Below are 24,813 nucleotides of genomic sequence, written 5' to 3' on the forward strand. Positions count from 1 at the left end.
TTGAGAGAAGTTAGAGGACTCCGATTGCTCAGCAGAATACAATAGCTCTGATACAGTTGTGCCCACACCTCTTCTGGGTTCCTGAACATAAAGACACCATGGTGAAATCCTGTCTGAATATTTTCATCTGGTACCTAGATCCCATCACCTGTAACAGTGAGATAATTAGTCTAGGGTTGCAGAGATGGCTTAGTGGTTAAGAGCACTGGTTGATCTTCCAGAGAACCGAGGTTCAATTCCCAGCACCCACAGGCAGCTCACAACTCTCTGTAACTTTGATTCTAGGGAATCTGATACACTCTTCTGGTCTCTGTGGGCCATACAGGGTGCATAGACATACATATAACCAAAACACCCATGTACATAAAATAACAAAATAAAATAAATTAGAATTAACTTGGATATAAGATGACAAAAAAATGGATTGGGATCAGTGTGAGAGACAACCCGGAGGAAACACTGTAGATAGGGTCCGTGGCAGCACACTGACATGAAGGACAGAGAACAGTCAGAAAACCCCTGGGACTGAGTGTCGGGCCTTGTGGGAATGTCTCAGAGTTCGTGTGGGAGTGCTGACCGGAACTTCAGCTCAGTGTTGAGCAAATTTTACTTGCAGTACAACATTTAGATGGAAATGTCCTATCAGTAATTTGAGCCAGAGAACACATCTCAGCAGGAGGTTAGCTGGTGAGTCACCGGACCCAAGATGGACAGGCTAGGGTGGGGATGGGGAAAAGGTCTCTTACTCAGCCATTACATACCTTTCACTATGCTTTGTAAATATCAGGGCAGCCTAGTATAATTAGTCAGGGCTAAACAGCTCTTGCTCCTTGAAAAGGTGTTTTTGCATCCACTAGTGACTCAGCAAATGAACAGGTGTTTGAATTTACACAAATAGTTCAATTGTGTGGAGTTAGTTGGTTTTCTATCTGTCACTGAGGACTCTGCTCTTGGTTGGTACCAGATACCAACAAACCTTTGCTTTTCACAATGCTGGGTTAAAGTCCCTGCCCTAGCATCAATGCATATTCCTTTCTGGGGTTGATGATGCTGGCTGTTTGACTCCTGTTTCCTAACAATTAGTCTACAGCTGGAGAAATGGCTCAGCTGTTAAGGGCACAGGCTACAACTGTCCAGCACACATTCTGTGCTTATCTCACCTTCTGTATCGGTAACTTTGTCTGCTTTTGTATGGCCAAGGCCCCTCATCTTAGCATCAGGCAAGTGGAGAGAGATAGGAGTGCCCAGATGACCAAAAAGACCGAAGAAACAGGCAGGGAAGGCCCTGAGTTGAGCAGCTGCAGCTGACTCCGCCTTTTGACCTCTGAATCTGTAAAAGGAGAGAAAAGGTTCAGAGTCGCAGAGAAGAAGGGGGAGGTCCCCTTCACACGATGAAGGGAAAACTTCTGGAAAACCCAGCAATTTGTTTCTAACAAGGGCAGTTCTGTTTTCCTCTCTCCACACTTCTAGAATCAACTCAGAGTTTCCCTTCCTATGGGGCAAGGTCCATTCTGTGGTCCAGTTTGGTGAGGACACACACAGCCAAATGAAAAAAACCAACACCAACAAAGATTACTACGTGAAAAGGCAGCTAACCAAAGGGCCCAAGCCAGTGCCTTGATTTTGGGCCTACTTTCCCCTAGGCAGTGGCCTTTACAGGTTTTATGTCATCAGGTTCTATTACACTTCTATAAAATGATAAGGAATTATCAATTTCATCTTCTACTCTTCTCTTCTTAGACAATCCAATTTCATGTAGCTATTTCCGTGCTGTCACTTATTAGGTGTGTAACTTCAGTAAGTAACTCAATGCTCATTTGCTCCAATTTCTTCCTCTACAAAGAAAGCTAAAAATAAGAATAGCCTACTTCACAGGCTTATAAGACTTCCAGGAGGACTTAGAGCAGTGCCTGGCATATGGACATTTGAGTGTTAGCTGCAAACACAACAAATATACTAGACACACTCAGCCTAATAGCCATTCATCCCACAACCCTCACTTACAAATGTATTTCTTTAGCTTAATTCTGTCTTAATTCTCACATCTCGATTTATGGTGGTTACTAAATATGTCAGTTAAAAACATGACTATTCAGCAAATTGTTTTGTTTTGTTTTGTTTTTTTGAGACAGAGTTTGTGTAACAGCCCTGGCTGTCCTAGAACTCACTCTGTAGACCAGACTGGTCTCATACGCACAGAGAGATCCATCTGCCTCTGCCTGACCAAGTGCTGGGATTAAAGTCATGCACCACCACCGCCACCACCTGTCAGTAAATATTTTTTCATACCTACTATTGGGTTTCATTCGTTTAGAGATTGACTTTATTTTTACGTGTGTATATCTGCTGTGGGTATATGCATGTGTTAGTGCAGCTCCTGAAGGGTCCAGAGTCAGGTGTTGGATCCCCTGGAGCTGGAGTTGCAGGTGCTCGTGAGCTGCCCCATGTGGGTGCTGGGGCTGAAGTAGTATGTGTTCCTAACTGCTGAGCCATATTGCCAGCTTTCAGAGGAGTCCAATAAACAATACCCTCTCCTCAGCTTAGTGCTGAGCCAAGGAAAAAGGACAAAGGCAAGGTAAGCAGAAGACATAAATGACGTCTGTATTGCTCAAAAATCTAGTAAAAAAGGGTGGCACTTTGTAGGAAGCAGGTAGTCTGCAGCCTGAACTCTTTGCCCTGTGGCAGACAGAACCAGAGTGTGCAGGCTTCCATCTTTGGGGACAGATCCTGCCCCTAGAACACCGTTGGCTTCGAGAACAGAGCGGAATATACACTTCATGGCAACAACAGAGGAGAAAGGGAAAGGGGAGCTAAACTATGTACGTCCAACTTCCGATGTACTCCTCTGGGGAAGGGTGTAAGAGGAAGGAAGATGGACACTAAAATGTCATACGCACAGGAACCCTGCCTCACAGAATGAAATACATGGAATAGGAATGTAGCCTCCCAAGCCTACATGTGATGGCCGGTGTGCCAAGCACTGGCCATCTCTGCCTGCATCCCCCATGGACATTTGAAGAGCAACATTTCTAAACCATCCTCTCCTCCCATCTCATTACTTCTATTTCCCTGCTTTGTTGGTAGCATTGCCAGGTTCCTAGACATCCTGGGTAGTGACATCACACCCATTTTGATATTCTGTTTCTCTTGACGTTCATATTTGCTTTATCAAGACCTATAGATTTTTTGTTGTTGTTGGTTTTTATTCAGGCAACTTTTGTTTTTTTTCTCTTTCCTTTTCCACATGCTCACAACTCCTCCCTTAGACCACTGCCACGGGCTCCTGACTTCAAGGCTTCTTAATCTCACAAGGTTTTATTTGCTCCTTCTTTATAATCTAACTTGAATTCTGCTTACCTACTGGTCCACTCTAGTCACAATTAATAGCTCTTCTTAGAGGTCCCATATTAATGCTGGGGTTAACTTTTTAATGATATTTATACTATTTTTCTAGGTATCTAATGGGATTTAAAACTGCTATGAACATACTTGGCACAAAATATATACTTGTTGAACAACTGTCCAGGATGACTAGTATTTCATTGTGTGGGTTTTATCCATTTGCTATTTATTTCATCAATGGGTATTTCAGGCTTTAATTTTCTTGACTATTATAAATAGTATTACTATTGCCACGAGCATACAAATATTTAAGACTTTTCTTTGATTTGTTTTGGCTATACCTAAAAGTATGATTGTCAGATCATATGGCTAGCCTATTTTAGATCATGTCATTTTCTGTTGATTGTACAGGGTCAGTCCTATAAACAGTGCACGAGTGGTCCAGTTCCTCTACTCCTCACCAACCCTTGTTAATTCTGTGCGGTGTCTTTTTGGTGACCATCTCATTGGGCTTGGGGTCTGAGGAGATTAGTTTTCTGCTGTTTCACTTAGCTTTCCTCTCAGAATTGTTGTCATGAAGCACATTTTGATATGCTTTTTGGTCATTTGAATAACATAATTGGAAAACTGCTCCCTTTCGCCTATGCTTATTTTCAAACTCAATTCTCAGGCTGGAGAAATGCATCAGTGGTTAAAGATGCTTGCCATGATAGCATGAGAAGTGGATTTGAGATCCCCAGAAGCCTACATAAATGTGGGGTGAGCACTGCAGCATACCTATAATTCTAGTCTCAAAAGCTGGCTATTGAGACTAGCTCTGGGTTTGACCAAGAGCCCCTGTTTCAGTACATGTGTGCAAACACATGAAAAAAAAAACATGCACGTGTACATCATATACACGCCAAAATGAAAAGCACACATGCATGGAAAATGGAGAAAGGCAACAAGACTTCACTGGCTGGAGATGTCATTCAGTGCTAGACTGCTTTCCTAGCATGCACAAGGCCCTGTGTCTGCCAATCTAGCACTGGAAAACAAAACCTTTAAATTTTAGCTATGTAATTTTTGGTGAGTTATAAGAGTTCTTTAAATATCTTGGGTATTAACACCTTATTATTAGATCTATGATTAGATAAATGTAATTGTAATAAACATGTAAACTCCTATGATTTATTGTCATCCTGAGTGTATAAGATATTTGTTGCATTGTTCTGCGCTTGATAAAGACAGGGGCTCTTTCAGCCAACTCTGTCCCCTGAAGGAAGGCTTCAGCAAAGCACAAGGAGCCACAGTCTCAGAAGTTCCAGCTGAGTCTGTTTTTTCTTGAAACTGGCTTCCTCTTAGGCTTGGCATGCACTGCAGCACCACAGACAGGCGAGGGGGCTTCTCAGACGGCTGCCACAAGAGGTCACTCAGGCTAAGGTTTCCTCAATAGTGGTCAATACTAGTCAGTATCGGTGAGATGTTACTCAGCTCCACCATGACTGAGTAAGACTGAGTCAGAAGGGTAGATCTCTGATCTTCAGATTCAAAACCTTCTCCAGGACAGGTTGGGATCTTGGGATCTTGTGAGTTTGGGGAAATTTAGGATGTAGTGGATCAGTTAAATACATTACAGTTGTCAAATAGTCAACATGTCTCTAACTGCGCCCAAGTATTCCCACTGACTTAGAAAGACTAAAGCTCCCTAGAAAACGGAGAAGGCAGGTGAGAGGGAGTCAGTCAATGCCTTTTTGGAGGGAGGAGATTGAAACAGTCTCACTGTGTACCTCTGCTTAGCCTGGAGCTCACTTTGTAGATGAGGCTAGCCTCAAACTCACAGAGAGCCACCTGCCTTCCATGGGCTGGGATGAAAGGCATGCATCACCATGACCTGCTCTGTCACCATCTTCAACCAGTATTCTATGATTATTGTGCTGTGTTAGGCTTTCGATCACATAAATCAGTGCCCACTGGGATTATGATCAGAATCTCTGGAGCAGTGATTCTCAACCTTCCTAATGCTGTTAGCCTTTAATACAGTTCTTCATGTTGTGGAGACCCACAACTATAAAATTATTTTCATTGCTACTTCATAACTGTAATTTTGCTGCTGTTATGAATTGTGATGTAAACATTTGTGTTTTCCAGTGGTCTTAGGCGACCCCTGTGAAAGGATCATTCAACCCTCAAAGGGGTCATGACCCACCGGTTAACCACTGCTCTAGAGGATCTGGGAGACTAGAGATTTTGGTGACCTGGTACATATTAGATAAATTCAATTTTAATTGACATATTATTTTCTCTCTAATAATACATGTGAAAAACACAGGGAAGCCTGCAGGTAGGTGTGTTTAGGAATAGAGTGCTCAGCTAGCAGCCCTAGATCCTGGGTTTCATCTCCAGCAGCACGGGGTGGGGTAGGGGGAACCTCAGGAAACCCACCTGTCACTTTGATGTCCCCTGTGGCTTTGGCAATGCTGTTCTCGATCATACAGGAGTACGTGTTGTTGATTGTGACATTGTAGAGCACAGACACAACTTTCATGGTCACATTCTCAGAGTTCAACTCAAAGCTGGTGTTGGAGACTTCTGAGAAGTTGGCTCCTTGGTCAATTTGAGATGCCCAGGCCACCGTGGGCTGGGGGAACCACCGAGGAGCCTCACAGCGCAAACTCTCTGAACTGGCATTATAGTCCACGTTTATCTCTGGCACACTGAAGGCTGCGGGGTCAAAAGTCAGAAAGGATGGATGTCAAGGAAAGACAGATTACACAAAAAAAGCCTTAAGGTTCTAGGTCTTAAAAACACAATGAGCCAGGAGGTGGTGCTGCACACCTTTAATCCCAGCACTTGGGGGACAGAGACAGGCAAATCTCTGTGAGTTCAAGGCCAGCCTGGTCTACAAAGTGAGTTCTAGGACAGCCAAAGCTGTTATACAGAGAAATCCTGTCTTGAAAAACCAACAAAAACAAAAGCAAAAAAGCAACCACAATCACTTCTATCACTTAAGTGACTCAGTGCTTCCCCACCGTGATGTTTGTGTGTGGCCCATTATGGTGTGGGCATAAACAATGATCTGCTCAGAGCATCGCTGTGCATTGTATCCCTTTGGCCAATACCACAAACTCGAGTTACATGTGTATCAGTGTTATGATAGATAATGTTCTCCAGGTACAAGGATCATTTCACAAAAAAAGGAAGGAAGAAAGAAAAAAGTCTATTTCCTTAGGCTAAGCCTTGGATGGCTTCCAAATTTCATGTTTTAAGATAAAGAGAGAAGGAGAAGAAAGAAACAAACAGCATGACAGCATTCTCCCATCACCACAGCAAGCCTACTCACAGGTCTTGTCGCCATGGGGATTTGGACTTTGCTTGGATAGATACTATAGCTCTGATATCTAGGAATAGAATGGCAGCTGTTTGTTTTATTCTAAGAAATGCTACTCATTAAAGTGACATCTGGAAATAAAGACATTCCTTCTCCTCTAGCTAGGCAGGGTAACACTTACAATATGTTATGGTTGTGTAACTTGGTGTTCTTGTAGGACTCCTAACAGAAGGAATAGGGTTGTCTCTAACTCTGTTGTCTGCTTTTGGGACCTTTTCCTCCTACTGGGTCACCTGATGTGACGGGGTTGTGTGCCTAGTCTATTGCAACTTGTTATGTCGTGTTTGGTTGATATCCCTGAGAGGCCTTTTCTTTTCTGAGGGAAATGGAGAAGGAGTTGATCTGGGGGAGAGAGGAGGTAGCAGGGAGGGACTGACTGGGAAGAGAGGAGGGAGATGTAATATATCAGAGAAGAATAGATAGATAGATAAATGAAGGGAGAAAGAAAGGAAGAAAGGGAGAAAGGAAGAAAAAAGTGTTAAGGGTCTGGACTTATTATTCTGCTCAAATGTCAGACTACCATTAATATTTTTAAAAATTATTGTTGTGATGATGGTGATGATGAAGACTGTAAGGGAGCATGTGCCACAGCACACCTGTGAGGCTTGGAGATAGTTTTGTAGAGCTGGTTCTCCTCTTCCATCTTTACATGATGTGGTAGTTTGAATGAGGATGGTTGCCACAAGCTCATGTTTGAATACTTGATCCCAGTTGGTGGAACTGTTTGAGAAGGACTAGAAGATGTAGCCCTGTTGGAGGAGGTGTGTCACTGGGGGTGGGCTTTGAGGTTTCACATGCTCATATCATTCCTACTTAGAGTTCTCTCTCTGCCTCATGTTTGTGAAACAGATGTAAGCTCTTAGCTACTGCTCCAGGGCCATGTCTGCTTGCCTGCTGCCATACTCCATACCATGATGATCATGGACTCACCCTCTGAAACTGTAAGCCCCAATAAACTCCTTCTATAGTTGCCTTGGTCATGGTATGTATTCAGAACAATTGAAAAGTAACTAAGACACATGGTTTCCAGGAATCAAACCCAGGTTGACAGGCTTGAACATCGAGCACCATTACCTGCTGAACCATCACACCAGACCCCCAGGCAGCCAGTAGTTTATAAAGCCACTTGGCTTCTTCTTTGCTCAGTGTTAGGTTGATGCTGAGTAAGAACAAAAGGAAACATTTCCCTTGCTGTTGTTTGTTTCTGAGACAGTCTGTACGCTGGCCTTGAACTCACCATGGAGCTGAGGATGACATGGAACTCCTGATCCTCTGGCCTTCATTGCCACATACTGAGGACACAGGCATGTGCTGCTACACCCTGCTCTTTTCCGAAGTCTCCAGAGTATACTTTGTGTTAGAGATGTATCCCAGATATGGTTATCTGTTATTATACCCATGATAAAACTTTTAAAATTTGGAATTATCTTATTTTACTAATCTCTCTCTCTCTCTCTCTCTCTCTCTCTCTCTCTCTCTCTCTCTCTCTCTGTCACTTTTCAAGACAGGGTTTCTCTTTGTAACTCTGCCTGTCCTGGAACTCACTCTGTAGACCAGACTGCCCTGGAACTCAGAGATTCACCTGCCTCTACCTCTTGAGTGCTTGGATTAAGGCATGTGCCACCACTGCCTGATTCTAATTTCTTAAAAAAGATGTATTTATTTCTATTTTATACATTTGAGTGTTTGCCTGCATGTATGTATGTGCGTAAAGGGCCTGTAGGGGCCAGAAGAGGGCATCAGATCTCCTGGAGCTGGAATTGCAGATGGCTGTGATCTGCCTTGTGAATTGTGTGTGCCTGTTGGGAACCAAATCCAAGTCTTCTGAAGATAGCCAGTGCTCTTAACCATGGAGCCATCTTTCCAGGATGTCCCAATTTACTAATTTTTAAAAGTAGTTTACAAATAGGTCTCATTATGTGAACAACTTTAGATTTACATAGAAGCTTTAAAGACAATATTTGGTAAGAGATAATTCCTGTAAATTTTCCACTCAGTATCCTCTAATGTAGCGTCTTACATAGCCATTGTCTTCCTGTCAAAATTGAGAAACCAGTATTACTGTTATTTAAACTCCAGGCTTTATTTGTATTTTACCCATTAACATTGTTTTTTTCTGTGGTTGTCTCAGAATCTCATCTAGTATACCAGCATGTTTTTAGTTCTTATGGGCTGTGGTATTTTCTCAATCTTCACATACTTTTTATGGCTCTAACAGTTTTAGTTCTGTTCAGGTATTGTGTAGAATGCCTTTCTGTTGGAATTTACAGGATGTTCTCATGGTTAGAGTCAGGTTGTGAGTTTTGGAGAGGAAGACCGTGGTTGGGTAAAGTTTTCCCATCAACATGGCATGCTAGAAGGTGTGAGCTCTCCACACCCAGTTGCCGGTGTGAGGGAACGTGTGTCAGGTGTCTTTGAAAGTTGGCTTCTCTCCACTGACTAAATTGAGTGGGAAGATGATCAAATGGCACCTCCACCTCTTGGAGAAGAGAGGAGGGAAGCCAATAATTTGGAATTTCTGTCTGAACAGAATTTGTTTCGTCTCCCTCATTGTAAACATTTAAGTGAGTGCTTTAGACCCCAAGTCATAATTCAGTACTGTGTTTCCTTGTCTCATGGTTTTAGGTTTGTCACTGAAGTTAGTGCAGTTGTTCTTACTGTTTGACATTGCCCATTACTCTTCCTCTTCAGAGGAAGAAGCTGAGGCTCAGAGAGGTTGTGTGTCACTCTCCTCATCCAGGTCTGACCCTAGGGTTATGCTTTGTAGGATTATACATACACGGGAGGTGTTCAAGAAAGGTCTACAAAGACTAGTTTAGACTCTAGCTTGCAAGCTACTTTATGCCCATCCTTCAAGGCCTCTTTCAACTTCTCCATGGGGGCTTCTTATTCCTTCCTTCATGTGCATTTGGGTGTGCTCTCTCCCTTCCTTTGACCCCTCAGTCATTCTATTTCTACTTCTCTTGAGGTGTTGTTTGTCACACAGAGCTTCACTTCTGTAAGGTCTATATTGGAAGCTCTGTGAAAGGAGGGATAACCACTTTTGTTTATGAATCATCTTCATATTATTCATTGCATCTGTCTGGATCCCTTGTAGATAGATAACTTCAGGAAAAATCTATTAGACTAGGTTGGCAAGAAAGTGTGGGTTTCACTGGGGCAGTAATACTGAGTTTATATGACAGCATTACTTTATTTGTTCCTTTTGGACTTCTTCTAAAATGGCCACTGTCAAGAGTCTCTGAAGAGACTCATTTCAGATGTGGGCTTGGGCTCGCTTAGTATAGAAATATCCCAGCACAGATGGTAGGCTTCTCTTATTAGCATGGCAGACCCTACCTTAAAGAGACTATTTATTAATCATGAGTGGTGGGCCTCACCTTTAATCTTGGTAGTTGGGAGGCAGAGGCAGGCGGATCTCTGAGTTTAGGGCCAGCCTGATCTATGGAATGAGTTCCAGGAGAGCTAGAGCTACAGAGTGAGACTCTTGAGGGGCAGAGAGAGAATATCTTTCGGAATACACCTTGAAATTGAAAGATGAGAGGCTAGAAGAAAGTATTTTAAGTCCTAATATTATAGTAGGTCCCTGTGGAAGTTGGTATGTCCTTGGCATAACAACAAGATGGTTACTAACAGAACTGGGGGAGTTTTATGAACACACGATGATATTCCATCAGCAGCTCATGCCCTTTATTCTCAGATATCTTTGGGTCCTTCCCTTCCCCCCACCCTGCAGAAACAACTCACCTCCAGTCTTATACTCAAGGTTTGCATTCCCCTTGCCTTTTGAGGTGCGGATGTAACACGTGTATGTGCCAGCATCTGTGAGCTGCACGTTTTTCAGCCTCAGGGAAGCATTGCCAACCACCACTTGATCAGCAAACACTGCTGTCCGGCCTCTGAACATCTCATGCTGCTGAGAGAAATCGTCTTTGCCTCCTTTGAACTCGTGGACCAAACCCATGGTCCCTTCTTTCAGCCACTGGATGACGATGCCGTTGAGCTTGATGTCGGGTTCAAAAGTGCAGCTCAGGATGCCATCCTCTCCAATGTTTCCAGCTGAGGTGAACGTCCTGACTGTGATGAAGTGTTTGCCTGCAATTCAGGAAGGACCAAGGCAGGTGAAGCCATGGTACTTAGACAGCCAGGCTCTTCATTAATGCAAGCCGGACAGAGATGTCCAGATCAATTAGAAGCAGAGAAGGACACAAAAAGCATGTCTAAAAAGGCACCACTAGAAAGAGCAGGAAACCATGTTGATATCTACAGCAGACCTGCTGTGCACAATAGCTTTTGCAAGAACAATTTACCCACACCTCAAGAGGCAACAAGAGGAAAGCACATGGGAGTTGAAGGTTTGGACATGAGTATTCAAGTCCTGGCTTTGTTCCTTAACCACCCTGTAACCTTAGATAAATCACATGACTCCTCTGATTCCCAGGAAAACAGAGGTAACAGCCTCTGAGAGGTTAGTGTGAGGAACAAATCTTGACTTGCAAACAGCAATTACACAAGTAAGGTATTATTCTTAGGTAACCAGGAGTAACACAAAGCTAAACTGCCTATTAATTAATAATAGAAATTCTGAAGAAAGTTAAATTCTAATGTGCTGGGACTGTATCTTTCTTGGAATGATGAAGCAACTCAGGCATCAACAAGGGAAGTGATGGGCAGAGGTTATAGTGTTATCTACATCACAATGAAAAGTGATACTTAGTGATATTTGGTCCAAGTTAGAAGCCACCCTCCTCATGTCTTTGATCCTACCACTTGGAGGAACATTGGCTATGGTGGTATCTCCATTCTACAGCCTCTCCTTCCATTGCCCAGCCCACAGCCCACCCAGGCTGGGGGTTCTTTGTGCCACCTGTTCTGACTGAGGGCACCCTAGGATGATTGATTAGTTTTAGAGTCTCCTGTGACATGGATGTGAAGCTAAGTTGGTGGCCACAGAGCCCAAGAGGATCATGGAGCAGATCCAAGGAACTGTGGGGAAGAGACTAGAGATTCTCATCCTAAGAGCCTTGTCGGCTGCTGAGGATAGGCAAGGCTCCAGGAGTTGCTGCCCAATCTCTGCATATTCTTCACCCAAAAGCCTGGTTTAAGCATTTCAGATGGTCCTCCCAAGCCTTTCTGACACCCACAGACATCACCATGATGGGGCTTGGACACTTCTCAAGTGTACTTTTCTGCTTCCTTACTGATTTTCCCACCGTGCCTGCCTGCCTCCTTCCCACGCATTTTAAATGCATTGATCTTGCAGTAGCTTCCTGAAAGTACAATCCAAATACACCTGCCACCTAGCCACCAATTTCCCGTGGTTACTATGGGCTCTGGAATGAGTTGTAGATTTCACAGCCTGGCCTTCAATGCCAAGCCCTGCCTGGCACACAGTGAATGCCTCTTGTTTCTGCTTGGCAGTTTTCTCTCCTACTGTCTCCCTTCATCGTCTTTTTGTCTGTGTCCAATGGTTTGTTGATTTTTCTTTCTTCGATTTAAAGATTCATGAACAAACAGTACATGTTCCTTTTCAAATACAGAAGTAAATATTCTAGCCATAAGGGTGTCCTTGGCACTTCTAGCTCATTAAGACTTGGGATTGTCTAATTGACTCCAAGACCTTTGTAAAAGAGATGAGGGTAATGAATGGGAAACAGAGCCAAAGACACTAAGCTAGATAGATTTGCATAAAAAGAACAGAGGGCTATGGATAAAAGAATAAGTATAGCTAGAAAACAGAGGCCGAGGAAACAGGCACACACACACATATAGGCTGGGCTGGAAGATGTTTTTGAGGCTTGACAGTGTGGAACAAAGGGATTTGGGGAGCAGATGCCCTGTGTCTCCTTTCGTGTGAGAGATTTGGAAAACTAACTAGGAAAGACAGCAAAGGGAGGTTTGGCTGTGTGATAATACAATACCCTGTCTCCTGCCTTGTATTTTCTTGAACACAGTTTTAAAGTGCAGACTTATTTTCTTTTTCTTTCTTTTTCTTTTCTTTCTTTTTTGAAATATAATGCTTGCTTTATTTCAATGTTAGATTCTGACCAGGCAGATGACATATCAATGTTATGGTATTCACACAAAGTTTTCGGTAATAGTGACAATGTATGCATATGCTGTATCTCTTTCATTTGTACCCCAGATCTACTTCTCCCTGAGAAGACTGATTGCATAGATGGTGATGGACCAGTGTTGTGCTTCTGTTTCAGGTTAGAGGCCTAAAATGAGAAGAACCAATATCACATTGGGACAGGAACATCTGAAACTGAGATCAGTATTTTCATGGGATTCCTGATTTTTACTGTTGCAGGGCTTACCTGTTTTTTACTGTTCACTTCTACTAGAATCCATAGTCTTTGACTTGTTGTCCTATTAATCACCCTGTTGGCACAGAAAGATTCACTTTTTTTTTTCCTGGAGCACTAACTAAACTTTCTTAATCTCTTTCCAGAACAAAATGTCCAGTTTCAATAAAGTTCAGGCTTATTGTCAATTATCTTGGCTTATATGAAGGTCCAGGCTTACATGGGCTGGGTGGTCACACTCTGTGCCTTCCCAAGCCTATTCATCTTTCTCCTGTCCAGAATTCTGGCTCTACTGTACCCTGCTAAGCCACATTCCATTGATACTGGAGTCAGTGAGGATGGCAGTCCTTCCGGGAATCCCTTTTTAGTCTGTCAAGGTAGAACTAGTAGAAACATCCGTGCCCGTAGCTCTTCTTTCCTTTTACCATGGCAACTGCCTCCTTCTTCCTTGCCTCACATCTGGACTATGCACTCATCTGTAAGTTTTGTTCAAGGAGGGAACAGTTTCAGTCATAACCATAGGTCCTATAGTGTTTACTGCTCTGTTCTATGAGTTCCTGAGTAAATGGGAATAAACACAAATCAAGCACTGATCATATATCTACTGCAAGAGTAAAGAGCCAAGGTCACCACATTTAAATGTGGGAGAAACAGTCTTAAAAAGACGGCAATAAAGAGACCTACAGATCCTCAGTGAAGCCACACAACACCTGGGACTCAGTCAGAGCCAGAGTGAAGGTGACTGTACTTTATAAAGTGTCATTGAAGTTAATCTGGAAAATTACTTTTTCAGAAAAAAACCCCACATCATTAGCGCAATTATGGAGGAAATGAAATGATAATGACATATCTTAGTTTGGTAATTGTGTTAACGGAATTCATTTTAATGTGTTGGCTTTCAGCCCACAGGTAGGGAATCCACTGACACATCTCCTAGAGAACTTGGTAATTAAAAATAGGCAGCTTTAGCATGCCTGGGGACCTGCTGCAGCTTCAGGTCATTTGAGTTCCTGTTCCTGATATGGCCAATGGGATGAACCTAACAGTGCTTGAGTCATCATCCATAGGAAATAAAGGGGGGGGGGGGGATAAAAGCCAGTGAGAAATTCAAAAATCACAAAGAGGTAGGCTTGCTTTGCATCTGGCCAGCAGTCAATAAATTCTGGTTTGTTACATGCATAAATGAAGATTCGAAGTGATTAAGTGGAACTTAATTTGCAAAAAACCAGAGTCTGTATTCAAATGTGGAAACACATCCTGGCTCAAAGAACATCATGTCTGGATCCTGGCCTGATGCACTCTCCAGGCATTGTGAGCACCAGAGAGGTTCCTGGGTGGCCGGTGTGCAGGGGACGAGAATCCCATGGAGCCATGTTAGAAGCCACTGTCTATGAATAGAGAATTCTTGCGGGTGACACAGATTTAAATCATCTCATTGGCCTCTAAGGTTGCCCCAAACTCCTTAGAAATTGGAAGATGGGGCATTTACTGAAAATAAATGATTATAGCTCATGAGGGCATCCCAATTTGGTTTCTGTTGCTATAATAAAACAGTGTCCAGAAGCAAGTTGGAGGAGGGAGTGGCCATTGGGCTTTCCTTCTACATCATATTCCATCATTGTGAAGGAGGCCAGAGCAAGAGTTCAAGGCAAGGAACCTGGAGGCAAGAACTGAGGCAGAGACAATAGAGTAACGCTGCTAACTGGATCACCCGTTCTGCTTGCTCAGCTGCTTTTCTAATTGAACATATTATTTATTTTTAATGTACGTGAGTGTTTGCCTGTGTGTATGTATGTACACCATAATATGCCTGGTGTCCCAGGAGGCCAGAAGAAGGCATCAGATCCCCTGGAGCCAGAGTTTCAGGTGCTTGTGATGCACTATGTGGTTCTGGCAACCAAAGTTGGGCCCTCTGCAAAAGAAGCAAGTGCTCTGAATTGCCAAACCAGAACCCAGCCCCTCAGCTACCTTAATTATACAGCCTAGGCTCACCTGCTGCTGGATGGCACCACTCACAGTGGGCTGCACCCTCTTAAATCAAGTGGCAATGAAGGCAATGCCTCACAGATAAGGGCCTCATGCTAATCTGACCGGGGCAATTCTTCAGCTGAAGTTCCCTCTTTCTAGGTGACTCTAGGATTATGTCAAGTTGATAGCTAAAGCTATGACATAGAGGCAATTCCTACCACAGCTCTGGTCACGTGAGGAAAAGCATGGGAGGCATCAGAGGTGAGCAAGCTGCTCCCATCTGAACATCTCAGTTTTCACATAGGTGAGTAATGTTTAATAGACTCTCCCCTGTAGGAGCAGGGATAGTTGGGATTAGGAGTACAGGAAACAGGCAAACATTTCATAGAAATTGTGATGGGAGTGGTGCTGGGTAAAACTTAGGAAATGAACTGTCCTTTGGCACAGTGCAGTCCAGGTTCTATACATTCCAGTGGCGTAGAACACACTAGATGCTGTTAGCAGAGGGTCCTGTAGCACCTACCGGCACACAGCTACACAGTATTCACCAAAGCACGTAGCTTAGTGATGGAAACACAGGATCTGCTTCAGGCTGGGGTGACACCTATGGGTACCATGCTAGCCAAAAAGGAAACGTGGTTGTGTAGCAGTTGCTCATATGAGAAGAAATTAAGAAAGATACTGGGTCAGGAGAAATAAAGAGAAGTCTCAGAATGTGGGTGTGTGGGGACATGGCGAAGACATCACACTGTCTGGGTCCTAGTTCTGTCACTTTCTGGATATGTGACACTGGGCAATGTTTTCAAGATCTTTATTAGTGCTTTTATGTGTAAAATGAGGATGCGCCCTCATGGGGTCCCTAAAAGGACTAAATGATAACACTACAAATAAAGTACTTCATTGTGTACCCAATATGTCCTGCTGAGCCTTAAATCTTGGCATCTGAAAACATTAACTCCAATAATTTGAAAAGACAGCAGATCAGGGCCTCAGGAGGTAAGAAGGGAACATTGTATTAAATGCTTTACCCTTAGTGGCTCATTTTAAGCCACAAGAGATAAGAATGAGCATCAGACCCGTTCTATGAGTGAGTATAAAGAAGCTCTGAGGTTAGTGACTTGCTTAGTGCCCTGTGCAAGTAGGGGAGTCAGGGACAACCCAGTCCTGTCTGGTACTTAGTTCAGGCTTCTTGTAGCATATTTTCCTGATAACTAAGGCCAGATTGAAGTATGTGAAGAATTAACCCATTATAAAGATACCACCACTTTAAGAATGAAAGCAACAGGGCTGGAGATGTAATTCAGTGAAGTGTACTTGTCTGGCATATGTAAGACCCCAGGCTTGGTTCAGTCCAACACCGAAGCACATAAATGTAAAAAAAAAAAAAATTAAAATGAAACACCTGAAGGTCATAGGTATAAGAAACACGAAGAACTGTTTTAACAAATGACTGTAATGTTTGGAAGTATCAACAGTTTTCCAACTAATTTGTATAACGCTTCTGATAAGAACGCAGAGGTATATCCACAGTCCAAAGGTGGAACATTATTAGGTGATGTCTTAAAGAGGTCTTCCTTGGGGTGGCCAGAAAATCGTGTAGTTCTCAGAGGTGCTAAATGAATTAACTGACCACAGGAAATGGGTATTAGTAGTGTTCGTGGTGTCCAACTGTGTCAGCCATTTATGTCATGCTTGTGTGCACAGTTTCTAGGTTCTCACATTTGATCTCGAAGATTTTAACAGGAAGAAAACCTGATTCTGGAAGGTGACATTACCTCCCAAAGGGCATGAAGTTGTTTAACTTGCGACATACCTATCTCTGATCCTTAAACTCTTCCACTGTGTGGAACTGTTGCAGACGGCCAGTGAGTGACTATACTACAGTGCTGGGGGCCGCTTACTGTGGCCAGGACCTTTTTGCTACATCACCTTTCTACCTGAATGCCCTTTAACCAGGGGTTGATGAGAGTCCCTTAACCTGTCTTCCAAACAATGCACCTTAAGTGCAGTTTGTGTTTTATGGGGCCACATTTAGAATGCTTTTTTACTTATTTTTGCAATGTTGGGTGGTACCCAGGAATTCCCACATTGGGTTTGTGTTCTGCTACTGAGATCCATCCTCAGCTCTTGGTTTTGTTTTTTCCCCTTTTATTTATTAGCATATTTAATTAGTGATACATGATAATGGGTTTCATTATGATTTTCATAATTTTGATCATATTTACCCCATTATCCCCTTCTTGTCCCTCTATCACTCCTGTGGATCCCCTTCTTCTAAGGCTCCTTTCTACCCTGTCTTTCTCTCTTCCCTGTGATCCCATAGGCTTAACTAGGGTTTCTTATATGCACGTGAGTGAGAAGTTATCTAAAAAGCATAGGTGACACAGCAGTGTCTACACCACTGAGGAGTCTCTCCCTACCTCTGCCTCAGCCACCATTAACTGCCACTAGCTCCTTGCAGGAGGGGAGGGCTCATGAGCTTCTCACCCCTAGCAATCGTTGTTGTATGTAAATCCTCATGGAGGGAGAAGAGAAGAGGAGAGCACCTAAGATTTAGTTACTGGAAAAAGAGATGAAATAACGTAAATCAAAAGAAAGTAAATAAAAAGGAATACGGAAGGTCTGCCACTTATGGTGGTTCAATTTGCGATTCTTACACTTTATGATGATACAAAATGGTATGCATTTAGTAAAAAGTACACCTTTTACACGTTCCTGTGCTGGTGATGTGCGGTGGTGCTAGACCCAGGGTGAGTGTAGCTCCCATTGGCTACACGATCGTAAAGCCAATGGTCTCACTACAGTGTGCTGTGTGCCTAACATGGAGTTTGAGAGGTTGGCTGCATTAAATGCCCTGAACTTACAATGTTTCCAACATTCAATTGGTACATTAGAATGCAGCTGAATTATCAAGGACCATCTGTATTAGAATGGACAGATTAGCAAGTTTAGAAAAATATCAACACACACATGAATGGTTGGTTTACCATGATGGAGGCATTAGAGAAAAGAATATGTTTTCAATAAATGGTGCTGGGTCTACTGGACAGCCATGTTGAAATACTGAATTTTGACCTGTATGTCATGAAAGCCACTCACATGAGGTAAAACAGTAAAGCATCTAAAAACTTAGATGATCTTCATGACCTCAAGGAAGGCAATTTTTTTAATTGATTAGATTAATTTCCACATATGAAGGAAAAGACTGATGAATTTGGCTATATTAAAACAAAGACCATTTATTCATTGGAATATATGAAAGGAGGGAGAAGGCAAGCCGTAGATCAGGAGAGCTCTGGTAACACACTTAGCTGGTTTATAACCAGAATATATAGAGAAATATACGTAAAAAAGAAAAACAAGGGTCTGGAGCAATGGCACAGAGGTTAAGGGTGCACACTGCTCTTTTAGAGGACATGAGTTTAGCTACCCAACTAAGTTGGGCAGGTCACAACTGCCTATAAGTCAGTTTTATGGGGGGGGGGGTCTAAAGCCCTCTTCTGGCCTTCCTGGGTACTGCACTCATATGTACAAACCTGCTCTCAGACACACATCCATATAATTAAAAGTAAAACTAAAATCTTAAAAAAGAGAGAAACTCAATTTTAAAATAAGTAGAATATATATTTGATGATTAGGAAAGTGGGCAAGGGTGCTGATGCCTTGTGTAAGCAAATATGGATGTAGCAAATCTTTATAGTTCAGGCCTGTGGCTGCTGTTCAATAGCCAACCATGCACTGGAGGCGAGTGATGATGGAAGAAAGAGGCTGCTGAAAATATAGACTAAAATCATGAAGTGACAGCTTGGTCACAGACCAAGTTAAAATAAGTATGTTGGCCCTAGTCAGGTGGTTTATAGGAAATAGCCAACAACTCAGAGAAGAGAGCTGTTGTCTTTTTCACATGCCTTCCATCATAATTAATAGCATCTATAATAGATGTTCTAGAGAAGTGACCAGAAGAGGGACTGACAGGAACTAACTGCCTTTGAAGAGTGGGTATTGTGACATCTGTTTCCTACATGGTACAGTAGCCATGGCTAGTTATCCTTTTACCTAAGGTACCTGTTTAGAAAGGGCTGAAGTCTAAGGAGATAAATGTCTCAGGCAAAGAAGACACAGTAGATAGAGTGAGTGCTCTACTTTGAAGTTTTCCAGGGGAGAAGTACTGTTCTCATATATCACAATGAGTGAAAGAGTTTTTAACAGAGATGGGCAGAGCATGGACTGTGATTGGATAGCACATACCTGAAATACCAAAGCCAATGATGAGTGCAATTGCTCCAGCCAGGATAATGATGATGTTAATAACACTATGGACAGAGATGGGGAAACAGGAAGTTACTCTTTGTTCCATCTGACACACTGCCTCACAAACATCCTGTGTTAGACATGCTACGTAAGGCATCACAAGCTTTTCTCCTACATAAGCCCTTCCTAGAAACAGGTACCTTAGAAGTCTCAGTGATGCCATCTCCATCCCATTAGAGTCTGGGGATAGGTCAAGAAACTTCTCTTTTATCTGATGGTGTCATCTCATTTTCCTATTGCCAGATCAGGGAAGGCCATAAACATTGTTGAAGGAAGGAAGGCCAATGGCAATGTCTCTCTGTATTGCCCAATGACACTTGAGAACCTGTGCCTTACTCAGCCTTCCTCTTAGCAACACTGCCCACCTCCTTGTATCTATCATTTGTTTTCCCTTCTTGATTCTTTCTGTAGACCTTTACCTCTACTTAGTCATGCCTTCTCCACTTTGTATGCACTCATACCTGGTCTACCATACACCACAGGTTCTCATTGACTGTCTTCTGTCCCTTATTTTAAACAGGAATCAATGAACACTGCTCATTGATAACTCTCAATATGAGTGCTCTCAATTTCCTAGTAAAAAGACACACTAACATATTGGATTAGAAAACAGGGTCTACCTTTCTGCTGCATTCAGGAAACACACCTTACTGTCAAGGATAGAGATCATTTCAGGGTAAAAGGATGAAACAGGTATTCCTAGCAAATGGACCCAAGAAGCAAGCAGAAGAAGCTACTTACTTTTGACAAAACAGACTTCAAAACCAAAACAATCAGAAGAAATGGAAAGGACATTGCATATACATTAAAGAAAAAATCAAGAGGATATTGAAATCCTAAACATTTATTCACCAGACACAAGGGTACTGTGGTAGTTTGAATGAGAATGGCCACCATAGGCTCATATATTTGAATACTTAGTCATTAGGGAGTGGCACTACTTGGAGGACATGTGTCACTGGAGGTGGGCTTAGAGGTTTCAAAAGCCTAACCTGCCCCAGTCTCTCTCTCTCTCTCTCTCTCTCTCTCTCTCCTCTCCTCTCTCCTCTCTCTCTCTTCCTGATGTCCACGGATCCAGATGTAGAACTCTCAGTTCCTTCTCCAGCACTATGCAGTCATGCTTCCCCATGATGATAATGGATTAAATCTCTGGAACTGTAAGCACGCTTCTCAATGAAATGTTTTCTCTAGTTATAGTTTCCTTGGTCATGGTGCCACTTCACAGCCACAGAACAGTGACTAAAACAGAAGTTGGTACCAGGAGTGGGGTATTGATACTTTCGAAAAGCAGTTGAATGCTATAAGCAGGGTTTAATGGGCCATCATAGTAGGAACATGGAATATAGTGGTACTGAGGGTGATTTGAGCTGTGGAAGCCTGGCTAAACAGGTTTCAGAGGGGAAGAATATTAGTAGACTGTTATTGTGATATTTGAAGAAGAATGTGGCTACTTTCTGCTCTTGTCCAAAAAAAAAAAAAAACAACAACAACAACAAAAAAAAACTCTTACTGAGGTATGTTAGAGAGTTTTGGATTAATGGCATTGGCAGAGGAAATTTCAAGACAGCCTAATAGTGACTGTGTCATATGGTTATTAGTATCGACTCATCCAGATTTATAATTAAAAGTATCAAGTAAAGATACAAAATGTAGAATTTGAGGAGAAAAGGAAAACATGGAAGTGTGGGAGCTAAGTCCAGTGTTCAAGGAGATAACCGCTCCATACTAAGTGGAATTAAAGGGAGTGGTGACCTCAGGGCAAGTTCCCACCTGGATAAGCTTCTGATTTGTGAAAAGGAATTGTAGAAAAGCTTAAGTAGTGAAATTCATAAAGAAACACTACTACAGCTAAAATCACATATTGACCCTCACTCAGTGACAGTGTCTGACTTCAACACCACCCCAACTCTTGCCATTAGACAGATCATCCACACAAAAACTAAAAAGAGAAATACTGGAATTAACTAATATCATGATTCAAATGGACGTAGCAGACATCTACAGAACATTTCACACTAATGAATTTACTTTCTTCTCAGCAACTCCTGGAACTTTCTCCAAAATTGACCACATGACATACTAGTACAAAAAGGGAGTCTCAACAGAAATAAGAAAATTGAAATAACACCCTGCATCCTATTTGACCACCATGGATTAAAGCTGGATATCAACAAAAGAAACAGCAGAAAATATATAAGCTCATGAAAACTGAACAACTCACTAATGAATGAAAAATGGGTCAATACAGAAATGAAGGAAATTAAAACCCTTTTAGGACTGAATGAAAATAAAAACACAACATACCCAAATTTATGGGACACAAATTTGAAAGTGGCTCTAAAAGGCAAGTTCATAGCATGAAGCGCCTACATCGGAAAAACAGATATCCTGTATTAACAACATAGTGACATACTTGAAAACTCTAGAACAACAGGAAGAAATAACACCCAAAAGAGTAGAGGGAAAAAAAAAAAAAAAAAATCAAACTCAAGGCTGAAATCAATGAAATAGAAACAAACAGCCAGGTGGTAATGGTGCACAACTTTGATCCCAGGACTTGGGAGGCAGAGGCAGGCAGATCTCTGTGAGGCCAAGGCCGGCCTGGTCTACAGAGCGAGTTCCAGTACAGCCAAAGCTACACAGAGAAACCCTGTCTCAAAACAAACAAACAAACAAAAAAACCAAAAAAAAAAAAAAAAAAAACAAAAAGAAAAAGAAAGCAAGAGAGAGAAACAAAGAAAGAAACAAGGAAGAAAGAGAAACAAAAACAATATAAAGAATTATTGAAACTAAGAGTTAATTACTTGAGAAAATCAGCAAGATTGAGAAACCCTCAGCCAAATTAACCAAAAGATCCAAATTAATAAAAATTAGAGATGAAAAGGTGGGCATAACAGCAAATATGGAGACTATTGCATCACATACAAGATAGCACAGGTCTAAGCCAGATGGATGGGTTCCCAGCACTGAGATGGGGAATCGGACATGGGTCCCCACCTCGACCAAGATATCTGCGGTTGATATCTGATGGCAAAGGGAAAATCAGTTTTCTCCAATGGAGTCTCACTGGGTATCTAAACCACACTTAAGGGCAGGCCCCATGCCCTGCAGTAGATGGCCAATAGAAAACAAACTCTGGTATTTTTGTTGACTTTTTGTTTCATTTTGCTGTGTTTTGTTCTTATTAGTTCTTTCGTTCTGATTTTGGGGGTTTGGGGGGAGTTGTGTGGGTTTTTTTTTTGTGTGTGTGTGTTTCTTGTTTTTTATTTGTTTTTTAAGGGAGAGAAAAAGAACATAAAATTGAATGGGGGAGGATCTGGGAGGAATTGTGGGAGGAGAAACATGGTCAAAATACACTGTATGAAAAAAATGTTATTCAATAAAAAACCCACATGTTTAGCATGCTCCAGACCCTAGGTCCTACCCCCAACACTCAAAATTTTAGAAGCGATATACATTTACTAAACAATTAAGTTTAGAAACTTAAATAATCAATCAAGCCGGGCGTTGGTGGCACATGCCTTTAATCCCAGCACTCAGGAGGCCGAGGTAGGCAGATCTCTGTGAGTTCGAGGCCAGAGGGAGTGCCAGGATAGGCTCCAAAGCTACACAGAGAAACCCTGTCTCGAAAAACAAAACAAAACAAAACAAAAAAATCAATCAAAAAACAGGACAATAAAATCATCCACAATTCCATCATCCAGACCCAAACACTGTTCAATTTTGACATGTATCCTGACAGCTGTTAATTAACAGATTAACAAATGACACTTGAGAAAGAAAATAGCTAAATAAGAGAGTGTTGTTTACACTTACTGACTGCTTGAATTGTCTGATTGACATGTTGTCCCCACACACTTGTGGCTTACGTCATCTACCCATTCCATAACTTGAAGATGCAAACAAGCGCATCGCCTTCACTTTATGAGTGATATAGAGATTAAGCATCTTCCCTAAAGTCACTTAGCAAGTTGCAGAGCCAAGATTAGACTGTCAGAACTACACTCAGATGCTTGGTGTAGTGCTCCTCAGAGTGGAGGCTGGTGGGCTCATCCACAGCGGGCGGGGGTGGGGGTGGTGGAGAGATGTCCTTTCTTTCTGCTTAGGGGAGCCCGGGCTCCAGGGGAGCACTGGGTTTACCTGGCAACAGTAACTCAGGCAGAAAAGAAGGCACAGGTCAAAGGGTGCATCGGCAAAGCCGTTTCTGAGAAGCTCCCCTTCTGCCGCCTGCGCTGCAATGTGGGCTCGGCCACACTCAGCCGCAGACGGCTCACATACTCCTGACACCCACACTGTGGTTACTCAACAGGCAGGACAAAAGAAAGGCACAGGGAAGCAAAGAATGATGCTATGGAATAAGAAATGTGGCTCACAGCATTTCACTTTCTGTCCTGAATGAGCTCGTTGTACCCACGCCCCTTTGGCTCACAATGGGCCCATCACAGAGAGCTGACTTGCAAGGAAAAACTTGAGTAAACCGTTTCCTTGGAGCGTAATCCCTGCTGAATTAAGTTCAGCCACAGGGGCAGCAAGTGGCGCTCATAATAACTGGGCATCTGCTAACCTCGGTGATCACTTCCCCTCTCCCTGCCCCTCAGTGCAGCCGCAGCTCTTAGCCACCAGGCCTGCGAATAGCTCAGCAAACTGAGAGCAGAGGCACCTTGTGGCTAGCCCTGACCGCGGCTGCTTGTATTTATGACAGGGTTTTCACTCCCCTTCTGAGGCTCATTCCTTTACAAAACAGGACATGAGCAATTCTCACCTTACTTAAAACAAACACATCACAGTTTGCATATATTCCACACCCCTAAATCTTTGGGATAGTACCACAGATGTGACTTTACTTACACAATGTGACATTGTGTAAGTATACAATGTGACATTGAATTCAGATGATCGGGGGCCACAGTGAGTGGGAGCGTTGTGTGCCCTTATTATCCCAGCTCCTACAGAGGCTGAAGCAGGAGGATCCTTTTTGCCCAGGGACTCGAGGCAGTGTAGGCAACATAATGAGACAGTTTCAAAAGGTAAATAAGCTAAAAGTAAAAAAATAAAAAAAGAAAGAAATACAAGAACATATGCACACACACAGGGAGAGCTCCAGGAGAGCAGAGAGTATGAGCTAAGGAATACGGGTTGGCAATCCCCAGGGTCTAGAGCACGGGATAGGACACATTCTCTCTCAGCTCTCAAGATATAACTAACCTTGCAGTCTGTACCGTGAGACAACACACTTACTGTTGTATGAGCCATCCATCTTGTGCTACTTTGCTATGACTTCCCCCAACAAGCTAACAGAAACATTTTGGGACCAAACAGTTGATAGTTCACAATCCTCAAAAGGCTATCCATACATTACTTTTTGCTATAAATAATTTTTACTTGCTATAAGTCCATTCGTTTTTTTGTTTTGTTTTTGTTTGTTTGTTTTTGTTTTTCCAGACAGGGTTTCTCTGTGGCTTTGGAGGCTGGTCTTGACCTCTCAGAGATCCTCTGCCCCTGCCTTCTGAGTGC

General features: G+C 42.6%; 1 protein-coding gene across 1 annotated transcript; it reads right to left on the reverse strand.

Moving 5' to 3' along the window:
* Positions 1–1,205: 1,205 nt before the first annotated feature.
* Vtcn1 (V-set domain containing T cell activation inhibitor 1) lies at positions 1,206–24,556 on the reverse strand. Its single transcript, XM_035451311.1, has 7 exons — positions 24,538–24,556; positions 23,440–23,591; positions 21,604–21,665; positions 19,237–19,301; positions 10,460–10,807; positions 5,767–6,045; positions 1,206–1,330 (listed from the first exon to the last, which is right to left on the reverse strand). The coding sequence occupies exons 1-7, from the start codon at positions 24,554–24,556 to the stop codon at positions 1,206–1,208; spliced, it is 1,050 nt and encodes a 349-aa protein (XP_035307202.1).
* Between the last annotated feature and the right edge of the window lie 257 nt (positions 24,557–24,813).

The sequence above is a fragment of the Cricetulus griseus genome (genome assembly GCF_003668045.3).
Source record: "Cricetulus griseus strain 17A/GY chromosome 1 unlocalized genomic scaffold, alternate assembly CriGri-PICRH-1.0 chr1_0, whole genome shotgun sequence".
Lineage (NCBI taxonomy): Eukaryota > Metazoa > Chordata > Mammalia > Rodentia > Cricetidae > Cricetulus > Cricetulus griseus.

What these genes read in the sequence shown, in the direction of transcription:
- Vtcn1 (XM_035451311.1), bottom strand. An exon ending in CCTTGAGTATAAGACTGGAG is followed by an intron (nt 6,046 to 10,459) that starts GTGAGTTGTTTC and finishes TTGACCCCGCAG; the next exon opens with CCTTCAGTGTGCCAGAGATA. An exon ending in AGGGGACATCAAAGTGACAG is followed by an intron (nt 1,331 to 5,766) that starts GTGGGTTTCCTG and finishes CTCCTTTTACAG; the next exon opens with ATTCAGAGGTCAAAAGGCGG.